The sequence below is a fragment of the Olea europaea genome, chromosome 18 (assembly GCF_002742605.1).
Source record: "Olea europaea var. sylvestris chromosome 18, O_europaea_v1, whole genome shotgun sequence".
NCBI lineage: Eukaryota > Viridiplantae > Streptophyta > Magnoliopsida > Lamiales > Oleaceae > Olea > Olea europaea.
This window is the reverse complement of record NC_036254.1, coordinates 7,972,998-7,987,901: the sequence shown is the minus strand read 5'-3', so window position 1 is coordinate 7,987,901 and position 14,904 is coordinate 7,972,998. Positions and strand designations below refer to the sequence as shown.

The window sequence follows — 14,904 nt, the reverse complement described above, 5'->3', positions numbered from 1 at the left end:
ACTAGAAAACATAAAATGAATTCAAAATTGAAAATAGAAAATAGAAACACAAATCAAACGCACCCTTATTTTTTTCTCAAATAGAAATTGTCGAACAAGGGGTTAGTTGTAAACTAACAAAAAATTACCTTTAACATAATTTTTTTTGTAAGAAAAGAAAAAAATTAAAATTAAAATTTTAAACAAGGTAAGTTTATTAAATGAATGATGCTTGTTGTAAACTACACATTTTTTTACACTCTGACACATAACAAACTATCATTTAACAATTAAAAAAAAATTTAATTTCTCATCCAATTACTTTTGACAACAATACAAGTGTCAACAAGAATATACAAATTGAGTATACAAAATGACAAAGCCCTTATTGAACAAAGTCTTGATTTGAGGTCTCTATCACAACAGAATTAATATCTGTCGTCCAAAATTTGCTGTCTACTCAATAAATGATTAACACGTCATTTTAAATTAACATATTCAACTTTTCTCTTATTGTTACTTGTGCTTAAAATTAGATGACATTTTAATATAAATAATATGTCAATTATTCAATAATGGACAGTAAATTTTAAATCCCATATCTCAACTCTATCACAATATTCCAATCTCCAAGTCTCCTAGTTACTGTAGTGACCAATTATATACACACACTTTAATCTTTATTGCAGTTCATTAAAGTAAAAGGAGAGTTCTTTAAAAATAAGTTAATTGCGTGTCAAAACTTGTTCATTTTCACTTTTCTAAATCACCTTTTTATCTTTTAAAAGGTGATAATAATTTTCCAACCAATTGATAAAAGGTTTAAACGAGCCAATTAAAATATGTTTGGCAATGCTTAGGTGTTGATCCATTAATTTAGTTTGGAGGGGCAGAAATTTTAAAAAGTTAGCATAATATTCATATATAATAGAAACATAATTTTATCTATAATAGAATCAATATCTATTTTCTCAGCAAATTAATAATAAGCGTATTTTTCTTTTATTTGCTATACATTTTTTCTTGGAACCCAAAATGAAGATTTTTTTTTCTTTTTTTCTATAAAGAAAGGGTTAAAGAAAAACTTAGGGTCCGTTTGATTGCAAAAATAGAATTTGAGTGGAAAGAAAATAAATGGAAGGGAATTGAATTGACTAAAATTTGTTTTAGTGGGAATTGCCAATTAATAGTGTTTGATCGGTACAATTTTTCACTTGAAAAATGTTAAAATAAAAGTGTCTTTTGGTGTTCGTTTCGTTTTTCATGAAAATTGTCAATTTAAGGGATATTCACTTTTATTGTTGCTCCTATAATTTCTTTTCATTGCAAAAAAAAAATAAAAAAAATCCAAAAATATCTATATTTTGGTATTCATTTGACTTTGTTTTACATGAAAATTGTCAATTTAAGGGATATCATCTTTTATAATTATTCCTAGAATTTGTTCTCATCACCAAAAACAAAAACAAAAACAAAAGAAAAGATGAACTTTTCCTTTTTTTAATGGAAAATGCATAACGTGATGTAGAAAATGGAAAAGAAATTGCATAGAGAATTTTACACATCAAACACTACAAAAAGTTGAGAATTTTCCATTTTCCATGGAAAATGTACTATATCAAACGGACCCTTAAAATTTGAAGTTTAAATTTTTAGCATCTAACCGCTTAAAAACTTGAAAGTCAAAAAACCAAGTCTTGGTTAGGTGACGAATTTTCAGAGACGAGGACCGGGTGGGGATCAGGATTGTTGATAATTTAGAATGGAATTGGGTTCTAAATTTCAACTGGATTTTGAATTTGGGGTTGAAGTGATAAGGGATTAGTTGGGTTTGGATTTAAGGCCAAGGATCTGGGCCAATTGGTGGAAGACTGTATTTTGTTTTTGGACAGAGTGTATTTTTTTGGGAACAATTCATAGATGCCTCTAAAGAATTAATAAATTCATTTTTTTACTATTATGTTTTTATATATTAATGTTACTACGTAAACGAAAAAGAAAATGGAAATATTGTGTGGAAGACTTTCCCTATTTTGTGGCGTAACTCAAAGACGCTGAGAGTGAGATATTACAACAACATTCAATAGAATCGTCAATACGTTGCTGAAGAAATAGAAATTAAAATTAAAATTTAGTGAAATATGACAAGACCAGTAGAATCGAAGTTCTGAAAATTACACCACAAAGAAACATTCTTTACAGCGCCGAGACAAAAATTGCTAAATTAAACAATTCCACCTGTGTTCATCTGATTGCTTGACGGGGTTCAATTTTACCCAAAATTTTCAATTAAGAAGGTATTTAATACAATTTATTCGAAAATTTTGGGAATTTCTCCACAGCCAAAACTCTGCCTCCTTGAAATACTGTTGTTTTTAGTAATGTATATTTAAAATTATGTGATCTATTTTTTTTTTTTTTTTGTCGTACAACTGAATGACTGATCGTTGCGTGAAAATTCGTTTACATCGAGAAACATTGAAAAATATATTGGGCTCTTAGAAAAATAATTGTTTCGTCGCATGGTAATTTATAATTTATAAATCATGAGAAAGAAGTAAACGATGTAACCTCTTGATACATGACATGTGTGAGCGCTTGCTTACTGCTTAATGCTGAAAATTGCTTGTGTTGGAAGAATTTTGTGAATAGAAACGCCAAAAATAAGTATAAAGATAGGGACAAAGCTGAGGCAAGAGTTGGACTCTTTGTCCTTAAGTCGAATTTGCCCCGCTACGATGCCTACTGATTTCGGCAATCGACTCCCGAGATACAACGGCTACACTTGTGTTTGTAGCACTCCAAAACACAAGTACAACGAACCAAATTTAGGCTTATGTACTCCAAGGATGAAATGAAAGAAAATCAAAATAAATGAATGATTTTGATTTTGGATAGAAGAGAGGATGAGAGACGTTTTGCATATCAAACTGTGAGGAATAGGACACCCAAAGGGTCCTATTTATAGACCATGAAAGGGTGTGGACGAAATGGTTGGGGCCAAATCATGCACCCTTTCCAAACAATGCACCACCTTTATGAAAAGGTGTCTATTCACTGATTTTCGTCCTTTTTTTGTAATTTCTCATTCATCCGATATTGGTTTTCGAAATGCCAAATATACCCTTCAATACATGCAGAGAAATCAAAATTCTCTTTCGGGGGCGTTGCCCCCGACCCCCCACGAGGGGCGCTGCCCTCTCGACCCTCGCGACCTGACCGGGCAGGTCGATCCCCGTTTGTGCGCCCCGAAGCGGCGAAGTGGCAAACAATTTTGTTTAAACGGATTGAGTCGAGCTTTTGAGTATTTGGTCGAAGTCGATACGAAATCACTTTAATCGATTTTCAATTCTCGATTTATTTAACCAATATCCAACAGCTTGTATATTAAATTTCATATTTCCACAATTATATGACACCTTCTTGTGTCTCAATAGACTGTTTGCATTCCACTAAATATCATATTCATATGTACGTTTATAATATCTTGATAATAACCGGTATCGAGCTTTGTAGAAAGATTTGGTCACTGTGTCAAAATTATTGATAAGTGCTATAATATCGTTATGGATTCTAATTGATAGCATATGATGTTATGTGTCAATATGAAGCTTGTGTAACAATCTCGAACTTGTTTGTCGTTGTCAATGGTAATCATGGAAAAATCGCTTTGCCTATCATACCAACTTATGTTGTATCATATAATTTTGTTTGGGTATATCTATGGACTTATTGAACTTATTCGTAACTAACAACCACCAATATCATGCACTATTCTATTTTCAATAGAGCATTCCTTATATTAATCTTTGTGATGATCATCGATATCATCTCAACAAGTTCCAAATGTCCTTAGTGAGAATTACGAATGATAACTCCTCTTCTTCGTGGAGTTGAAGAGGAAGGATCCCCCAGTAACGGATTGTGAACTTAGTGTTGAAGTTGAGCATGTGTTTGATCGTGTATGTGACTGAATTTATAAATGAACTGTACACAACAAATTCGCCAAATGCACCTTAATTGGAATATCCTGCTATCATCTTGTAAGCGCTTTAGCAACCACAGATTCATGTTATGCAATCAATTTAGGAATTTGAGAAACTTGCTTTGCAGTTAATGTTATTTTGATGCGTACACTAGCTACTGTTTGTTCAGTAGTATGATATGAAATGTGCACGCAACAAAAACAAGTGATAAATGCCTTGTGTGTTTAAGTATGACAGGAGCGAAAAACTGATTTAAGCATACGATGTCCAATTAGCAAAGGCATTAACATTAAAATTACGTTATCTTAAATTGGTAGTATCAGATATGTCTCAAAGTAAAAGTGATGAAATTCTGGGTCTTGTATAGTCGTTGTCGACTAGCTAATAGGTGATTCAGGATTCAGGAGTCGCCAGATAAAGGAGAGCAATCACTAGTGACGAAGTCGGAAACGATAAAATAGAGTGGAACTGATGAAATTGGATATGTGGTGTGTAATATTTAAGGTAAAAATATTCTTTGAAATACTAATGTGTTAACGTGCAGTCCTTTTAATCCAAATCACTGAATTTCTCATTTACACAGTTCATAAAAATGTTATTTATGAAAATTGTGTGGCTCAAATAGGAACAAGCTTCTTTGCCCTTTTATATTGCTCAAGTAATTAAAAAATGAGGGAACATTTATCAGGAAAATTACATGTAGATATACCACCACAAGTAACATCATGTACCCCCTGCAACTATGGGAAAAAGACAACGATTACGAACATTATTTGTTACATGCCTTCCGTTCTTATAAAATTGTTCAACAGAATAATGTGTACAGAATTAATGAACACTTCGAAGATGAAATAATCGAAGAATTGGGGCTGCATTATGAGTGTTATATACTTCTTTAGGCCCCGTTTGGTAGGGATTTTTTGTCCCAAAAAATTGATTTTTTGATCGTTATTTTACTATTTAAGCCGTAATTTTTGACTTATTATCTCACATGTGGACCCCACTTTTCTTCTAACGATCAAAAAATCAATTCTTAAAATCTCTACCAAACGGGGCCTTAGTCTAAATCTTGGCAGAATCCATTGACAAACTGCGTTGTGTATCTGTGGAAAACGGGAATTCTTCAAAATAAATAAATATATATATTTTCTTGTTGGAACCCAGAGCTTAACGACAGCTTAGTGATGCCATTTTTACTTTCTAAAATCAACGAAGACGTTATATGACGGATCCATTTGATTTGGAACTTGGAATGGTTGATGTGTTGTTCTCTGCTAGGGTTTATATGGAGAAGATGTTTCCTCAAAATGTCGAAATTGCAATGCGCTTAAATGATTTTTTGGACAGAAAATTTGAAGGAAATACATATTGAAATACGATTGGTAGTGTTCTCTGGAATGGAATTAAGATTTTTTGGTTTTCAATCTTGAAACTTTTGGTTCCTTTAAATTTTAATGGCAAGAAATGAGATTGTGGGATATTGGCGAGAATTGGGGTCGGTTATGTGGCTTGTCTAGTGGATTGATTTCTGCTTCCAAATGTATTAATTATGGGAGTGAGGATATTTTTTATTTTTCATTTATACTTCATATATTGCAGTAATATTTGGATTAAAAAAAATCTTGTATTGTAAAAATGAATTTTTATTGAGATTATTATTCGATCCCATCTTTTGCTCAACAAGGAATTTATTAAATGTTATTGATAAAGAAATTTTCGAAAATGTAAATATTAAAAAACCCCACCCCGAACTCACCTGACTGCCATCCCTATAAAGTGATAAACTTCACATTTGTGTATAGTGAGAGAAGTACATGAAAAAAAAAAAAATCAAAAATGCAAAGAGACAAGGGAGGGTCGAGGTCGCGCCACCTCGGCCCTATCCCCAATCCCTGCCCCCCATGGGAAGAATCCAGGATCCAAGTCCAATTAGGGTGGTTGAATGTTGACCATCGACCGTTGACCGTCAACGATCTTAATAATCCAGTCGTTTATTAAAATTTGGTTACATAATATTAAAAGTTATTCAATATATATATATAATGAACTAAAACGTCAAAATTGTATACATATGAAACTATATTTCAATACAACCCAAACTTATTTTTCCAATTACAATTGATTAAAAAATTAACTAAGTATACACGAGTTGAATTGAGCGGCCAATGTCTTCTCAATTAAATTTTTTCACTTATCATAATTTCATAAACATAAATTCCCAAATCAATAATCATAACTCATAAAACGTAAATTACTTATCATAAATCACAATTCGCAAGCCTAATTTCGTAAACATAAATTCCCGAAACAATAGTCATAACTCAACATAATTAACAATTGAACATTAATTACTCAACATCAACAAGTCTAGTAGCCAACAAAAATAAACAAAAACAAAACCCCAAATAAAAAAGGGAGAGGGAGAAAGAATCACCAGTCACCAGAGAGACTCACGACACTCGAACTCGGCAGGCGACAACAGAAGTTGCAAAACAAGTCATCTCACGTCTGTGCAGGCAGTGCACTAGTGCCGCATCAGCAATTCAACCTGCAGAATAATAGTAATTAGTAATAGATGACAGAAAATTGCACAAAAAACAGAAATATGGAATACCTTTATATTAACCCTAATAAAATTCCAATTGCACATCCAATGATTTCTATTTCTATTTCTATTTCTATTTCTAGTAAATTGCACAAAAAATAAATGCAATTTTTCAAATAAATCACAGATGGAATTTGAAATATGGAATAACTTCATATTAACCCTAAAACAATTTCGTGTTGATAAAAATTTCAATTCAATGATTAACATAAATTTTCGCTTTGTGTTGACTTGATTAGATGTCTAAATATCTAATAACACTGAACCTTAGTACTTACGCGAATCTTTTGAAAGTAGGGATTCCGAAATTGCATCAAATGTCAAAACTCCAATGAATCTATGTTGTTGCCTCTTCTTCAAATTCGAATTGAAATTGGAATTATAGAATGGAAAGGAGTGCGCCGTGTGGACTGGAGAGAGGAGAGTGGAGAAGGGAGGAGAAGCAGAAAAGGGTTTGGCTTTCTCTTTCACGATTTGGGGATTGGATTTGGGAATTTCTCTCTTTCGCATTTCACCCCTGCCCGCTACATTTGTGGTTTCAGGTTTTAGTAATCGGCAAACCTCTTTGTGGTTTGGGACTTTGGTTGTGCCAATTCCAATTATTAATGAGAATTGGGCATATGAGCTAATCAAAATTGGGCCAAAAATTACCTTAATCATTCAATCAGGCTTCAGCTCAACAATTCATTTCGGTCGAAATGAAAAAAAAAAAAAAAAAAAAAAAAAAAAAAAAAAAAGGTAGAAAAGGGATCATCGTCTTCATTGTCTATCGTTCGTCTCCAGTCACCTCTTCGGCCGGCTCTGCAACTCCGCCATTTGCTATTCGACGGTTCTCAAGACACCGGCGAAACCAGCACGTGCGACCGCACCCTCTCGCCAGATGCTAGCTTCGCGCCTGCCCCCCTCCGAGGTCTCTGTAGCAGATCTCTAAAAAAATTGGAAAATGTTGCTCTACCAGGTTGAGGCTCACTGGCCTTGTACGGGCTCCTCACAATGAGGTGGGCCCCAAGTCGGACCCATTTGTAATAAAAAATTGCAAAAATGACGACCCCACATACTTTTGTGTGAGGGCCTGTAAGACCCCTATGAGAAAGGGGCCTGACAGTCCAGCAGCTCTCAAAAAAATTAGACAACATCACATTATTAGCTTGTTTGAGAGTGATTTTTTCCTCCCAAAAAATTGATTTTTTAACGACTATTTCACTACTCCAGCCGTCATATTTCACGTTTTCTCTTACAGGTGGATCTCACTTTTCTCCTAACGGTCAAAAAATTAATTCTCAAAATCACTCCCAAACATGCTCTATAAAAGATTATTTTATTTTGACATCCTTTGATCTAATAAAGTTAAAATAAATAATTTTAGACATTAGTAAAACTATAATACTTTTGAATTTTTTCGAAAGTTCTGTGTGTTTAGTTCTCCGTACTTTCTTCATCATAGTCTTTTTCTAAATTATTTTCAAAAAATTCAAAATTTAAAACGTATATTAAAATAATGCCATTATAAAAATCTGATGAGGTACATTATTGTCTAAGTCATCAATCTCTGCGCAACTATATAGTTTCCCATGTACCAAATTATTAAACAACATGCCAACTTATAAAATTTCGGTACCATAATGTCATGCACGTGAACATGACTTGGACTCAATAAACTAATAGTATTCAGAGGCACCATATAGGTATCCCAGTTTGTACTTAGTATATTACAAATTTATGATCTGCCATTCTCTGATGATTTTCCATGCCCAATAATTTATTGTTTTTAAAAATTCTTCAATCTTCTGCTGTTGATGACAAGTACAAAACCAATTACATCTCTAATTAGTAATTAATGGTATCTTATAAGAGATTATCGGGATACTTACTTATTAGTAAATTATTTATCAAGTTCAAGAATTTGTAATGTATTTCATATAGATAACACTATTCTAATGTATGTCATATAGATAACACCGTTCTTAATAGAACGCGAATTTTGATATATACATATCTGTTCCGACCAAATTGGGAATGGATTGAGGTTATGAACTTATAATCTGATTATCGAGTTGATTTAGTCAAATTGCATCTCCAAGTTGGACAAATTCTTCATTGACACAAAAAATAAAAATAAAAATAAAAATAAAAATGAAGGATCTGAACTGCCATCTCCTTACTGAATACTTTTTCAAATATAAAAATGAGTAATAAGATTGATATTGGACATGAAATAGATAAATAAACCCATTGAAGTTTGACAAATTTAAATTACATTTTTCCAAATAAATGGTCTCAATTCTCAATAGTTTATCAATGAAATGTACTGTATTCAAAATCATTTAGTTAATTTCTTTGTTTTTTCAGTTTAATTATAATTATAAACTTTAGACGGAAAATTATTCCTCATTAGTGTGTATTTTTATAACACATGCTGATGTATTCGTGACTTTTCAAGATGTTAACAACTAACTTTGCATTCGTTTTATGAGAAGTGACAACCTGTGTTAACATCAGTAATTGTATTCTCTAATTGGGAGTTTTAATCCTAACACTTTACAATTTGTCATTTTGAGAAAAAAAAAATAATTGCATTTTAATTTTCTTTCGTTGATCATTAGAATCGACATATACACAAGTTGAACATTATTTTACGAAAATCTCTGCTAATTCAAATAGAAAAGGGATAATTGTAGTCACGGTTCCAAATATTTCAAATGTTTGTAGCTTTTATTCTAACCTTTTATTTATTGTACCCATGGTCCCAAACCTTTCATTCTCATGCTACGGAAGGACATATGGATGGGTTTTCGACCATACATCTGTTAGTTGACCAAAGAATTAACTTTGATTGCATATTTAACAATTTCAAGAGCGCAAAATAGTAATTTTTTTTATATATATTTTCATATAAAAATATTAAATTAATTAAATCAAAGATAAAAAAAAAATATTAAAAGAGAAAGGAAACAATAAAACTAAAGTCTTCTTCCTTACATCCTGCCCCAAAAATTTAAAACCAGAAAACCCACCAACCATTGGCCACCAACACCCACCCACACGGCGCCACACCGTTCACCGCCACCATTGCCATCGTCATAGCAAACAATTACCGCACTTAAATTTGAAACAACAAAATAAACAATCACTCAATTTGAAAACCACAATCTCATTCAATTTGAAAATTATAATCTCACACCGTTTGAAAACCACAATCTCAAACACATACCATGAAATATGTGGTCAAAGTTATGAAATGTTAGTGTAAAAATTACAAATATTTAAAAAAATTGGGATCGTAACTACAATTATCCCAATAAAAAATACAACGTCATTTACAATAATATACTTAAATATTTGGAATGGACATCAATGAGGATAAACCGAAGTAATTTAAGTAATTGATCAACGGTATCTTTAGACATGAAGAGATATTTGCGTATGAGACAGCTACGGGCTCATAATTATAAGAAAAAGGTATAGACAAAATATTTGACACATAATACAAAAATTCAGTTTTTTATTTTTCTTTTTAATCTTCGGTCGATTTAATGAAGAGATACTAAATCGACCGAAGAGAGGTATAAATTAAGTAGTTATTTTCAATACACAAAATAACTAGACATATAATGAAAATTCATGCTAAAATCATTATAAACCACTTTAATATTGATCATGTGATTAAATATGAAAGCTGTGTAAAAGCACCAATCGGTTGTCGTTGAATTTGGCACATGGGATATAGAGGAATGACATAAAGTTTATGCAATGCCTGAAATCCATAAGACATGCATTCAATCATTGGAAATATTTAATCGGAGTTTAGCCTTTTGGGGAATCCAATGGTCTCTTAAGGAGGTGGTGAGACAGATCATCATGCAGTGGAATTATAATTAACAAAAGTTGGGGTGGCATAATAGTTACTAATGAGATGACTTTAAATTTATAAGGGGGTTGAGATTTTTCATTGAAAAAAGTTATACTCGAGATTAAGTTATGATGATGCTCGAGATAAAATTTGAACATGTACAGAAATTCGAATGAAAGTTTGTGCATCATTTAATCGTGATGATAAAAGATTTGTGATGGTGAACTCTCGAAGTGATCGAGAAATACGCTACTGAATAGAGTATGTAATCTTCGTTTAATCAAGAAGATGGATGAAAAATGTCATCATTTGATAGGCTGTGATGATTATATTTTTCTGCCATGAACAACTTTGCTGCATCACAGCCTAGCTAGCTTAATTTAATATGGACTGATGAAGCTTTGACTTGCAAAATGTGAATAAAAGAAAGACAAGGGGACAAGTAAATCAGTTGAACTGGACAACTAAAATTCCAAGTAATACTATAAAGTGGATTCATTTTAGTTTAGTGTTTGGGGAATGAATGGCAGTGTCATATGGGTAATGTCATGTGCGAAGTCCATGTGATCCTTAATTGAGCTCTACAAGTGCTTTGTGGTCCCACTTCATTAAACATCAACATTTCCTGGGCCTCAATGCATGGGTTCGGGCTTCTGCTTTTTCTTCTGTTTTTGGGTAAATAATATCTTAGGTTAGCTTTTTGTGAAAACTTTTTGAACTAGACAAAATATATTCTAAAAATTATCAGAACATATTCAAAAGAGATGAGCGAATAACATCCCGGAAAGGCTGGACCGATTTTGCTACTATATCGATTGGGTGGAGTTGTATCATAGAGCATCTTGACTTTTTGAAATCAGATCATAGATCGATTTTATTGAGGACTATTCAATCGGTATAGAATGTTCATGGTCAGGACGGGGTAGACAATTTCGGTTAAAAAAGAAGAATTATGAGCAGGAGGGACTGTATATTGATCGCGTGCATGCATCTAGTTTTAACTCTTTCCAACCATTACGAAGTGTGCTTTAGAAGACTTCAGTGTTCATGTTCATGTTCATGTTCAGGGTCTAAGGATGGCCAAAAAAAAAAATAAAAATAAATAAAAATAATCATTATATTTGACACTTGCGAGCCTCACGCCAAAATGGGTGGGAATTCCTAGCTTAATTGGGTACACGGGGACAGAGTGAGTGTGGGTACAGGGAACATGGTCCTCATCTCGTTTAAAATTCATTTCAAAATACAAGTTATTTAAAACATTAAAAGAAAAGATGATCATTATTTTTAAAGGAAACATGAATTTTTCTACAGTATGAAAAAAAGTAATTATTTTCACCAATTAAAAACATTAAAAAAATAAAAGAAATTTTTTCAAAAATAAATGGGGTGCAAAAAACTGGGCACGGACCCCCTCCCACCCCCACCTCGAACCCATCTCACCTTGACCAATTAGGAGGGAAGGATAAGGAGAAAAAAATTCAATGGAATCGGCGATGGGAATGACAGTCTCAATTTCGATTCGTCCCGTTGCCATTCCTATCAAAGTCTAGTGCATATCGATTTTGGAGGTTGAGGATGGATTTAGAGAAGAAGAGGAAACCTTCGTGACCATGCATCTGAAATTAATGCCTTAGAAAGGGAAATAGAAGTATTGGTAGAATTTGAAACAAAGGTTTATTGGTTTCCGAGAAAGGTTTAGAAAAAAAAGTATCATTTTAGGAAAAAACTTTTTGTAGATTATGGTTTACAGCTCCTCACATGTTGAGAGGACTCACATGAATAAAATATTTGTGGGCCCCTCATTGTGAGGGGACTGTAAGGGTGTAAAGTTTTGTACACCAAGTCTGATCCATCATTTACACGGATGTATGTATCTAGTACATTCAACCAGACGTATGCAGTAAATTATTTCATTTTTTTATTAGTAAATTGGCTAATCATAATCTGTCGTAGATATAATTAAGAAGTCAAATTCATTTGGATCAGTAATCAAATTCTTCTAATCAATTAAGTGGCAACCATTACGCACCCTAAAAATATGCAGAAACAATTTTTAATGCATTAATGAAATTTGTAGTTGACACCCTTGAAAACCGAGCAATTGATTGATATCATGAAGATCAACAGGAAATACAACTCCAATCTATGATAAAGTGACAAAAGATTTATCTGAATATAATTTCATCACTGATTATAATACATCAGAATTATATGATTATTGATGAACAAATTATTATGTTAAACAAATAAGAGGTCATAAAAAACAAAAGGATCGATTTTTAAATTTTAAATGAAACTATGACTGGCTAGCTTATCGAGTCCAGATTTCGCTTATAATCAGACTCAAGATTCAGTTACAAGTTAATGATAACAAGAAGAATCAAGAAAATTAACAGAACAACTTCCAAAATATAGGGATGCATTCGACTCCTATCAGCATGTTCTTGATTTTGGAACTTGATTATTGTGCATATTTATTTTCTTAATATTTCTATGTGAAATGTTGTCTTCTTCTTCTTGAGGGATTTATGCATCATTTTGAGCTTGAATTCCTGTCTACTTGAGACGCGAGTATGGCATCAATGGCTTCTTTAACCTGAGAGAGCTCAGGAGCTTTTCCCCCTTGCGCTGGCCAAAAGTCATCAGTTGCCAGTACCTGTAAAAATCCAACTAAAAATGTGAGAAAAAGAAATTTTCAATCATACTTCCATTGGCATACAGTAATGGACATGGACATGGACATGGAATGTATACTAAACAATATTTTAGTTTCTATTTCTTGTTTAATGCAGTTCAATCCATTTTGAAAAACATGCTACGGAGTTTTTAGATTTCAGGGCTTTGATAGGAAGAAAACTGGCTGTACAACTAACCTTCACTTGCAATTGGAGAAACTTGACATAACTGATTGCTTTTTCCAGCATAGTTACCAAATCAACCTGCAGAAGAAAATTAGGGGAGAAAGATAAATATTTTGAGAAATTTTGGATAAATCAACAACATTTAAGTGTACATAAAATATTTACATGAAGAAGAATGGATTACCTTGGAGCCATTGGGGACAAGATCTTGGAGTGTCTTAAGCCGCTCACTGATCCGCTCTCTTCGATTCTAAGCTACAAACATTCTTGTTGTTAGCCGTCAATTCCCTTTTTGATCTTGCTTGATTTGCAAATAACTTACAATCCAAACAAAATAAGATTAAGTACTTAAAAAAGAAGCAAACCTTTGCTGCAATACTTTGTGGATCCTTCGCAGGTGTTGAGTTTGGTTTGGGTTTATTCTTTGAACCAACACTGCATTGCTTCTTATGAGCCTGCGTATTCTCTCCCTGTAAAAAGTAATGCTCATAATGTTATGCATGCAACCCTATAATTTGAAGAACTTGCAGTTGAAGTTCAGATATTACCGTAATTTGGCGTTTACTAGAGCCTGTTTCTTGTCTAGCATTCTCTTGAATGCCATTAGTATGTGTATTTGGCTCAGGATTTAGCCACCCAAATTGCCCTCCAATTCCCGGGGAGCCGTAGGCGCCAAGTGTTTCCAATAGGCTGTGAGCGGTGCTGCTGCACTTGGGATTCAGCTGATTCTGATAATTATGGTGCAAATTGTCTTCCCAGACTGAATAATCATCTTGCTGATTAATCATTTTCAACTCTTTACTTTGCTCAAAAATAAGCAATGATCCACCTGTTTGCATAAAATTACCATACTCAGGTTCGAAGCTAATCACAGAACGAGCTTCTTCAGGCAGATATGGTGTCACTTTGTACCCTAATCCATTAGAATTCGAGCTGCTCGGACTGGATACCGAAGAAGAATTACTCATGGTGAAATTCTTCGCAAAAACACCAGCTTTTTCATTTTCTCGAAACGCGGTTTTTTGGGGCTCATCCATTCCATGAAGTTCGCCGGAAGGATCCATGGAAGCATGAAATGATGATCCTCCAAAATTATTTCCATAAAATGCTTTGGCTTGAACTGAGTTCAAAGTTGAACCATTAGGCATAGGGTCCTTGGCCAGTGCCATTGAGTAAGAACAGACCAGAACACAAATACTAGCAGAGGTTTTCAGATTTTGAAGATGGACTATATTAGCAGTGAGGATTAGCTCGTGTATATTCGTGTTCTCTTAAGGAAAACAAGAAATGTGAACAAAGTATATATAGGCAATGAAATTGGAATGTGTTGATCCACGTCGAAGACATAATATAAATGAATAAGTCTGTCATTTGTACACAACTTAAGGTTTAATTAGACGAGGTACCTTGATATAGTACTAGAATATGAAAAAGGCTTATCGGTTCTAATCTTGTTGCCATCTATATATTTACTAACATCGTGCATATGTTTATATTTTGGATGAAAAAATAAATCCCACCTACACGTATATTTTAAAATAAAAATTTGCCTAGTCTTTAATAACTTAAACTTATAAATAAAACGGTTCAACAATACGAGCAATTGGCATACTAAACCTA

The 14,904-nt window shown here is 33.1% G+C and overlaps 1 protein-coding gene across 1 annotated transcript; it reads right to left on the bottom strand.

Annotated features, from left to right (window-relative positions):
* Nucleotides 1-12,680: 12,680 nt before the first annotated feature.
* LOC111366461 (putative transcription factor bHLH086) lies at nt 12,681-14,621 on the bottom strand. The gene is made up of 5 exons (XM_022987217.1): nt 13,833-14,621; nt 13,650-13,754; nt 13,469-13,534; nt 13,297-13,362; nt 12,681-13,079 (listed from the first exon to the last, which is right to left on the bottom strand). The coding sequence occupies exons 1-5, from the start codon at nt 14,451-14,453 to the stop codon at nt 12,957-12,959; spliced, it is 981 nt and encodes a 326-aa protein (XP_022842985.1). The 5' UTR covers nt 14,454-14,621; the 3' UTR covers nt 12,681-12,956.
* Between the last annotated feature and the right edge of the window lie 283 nt (nt 14,622-14,904).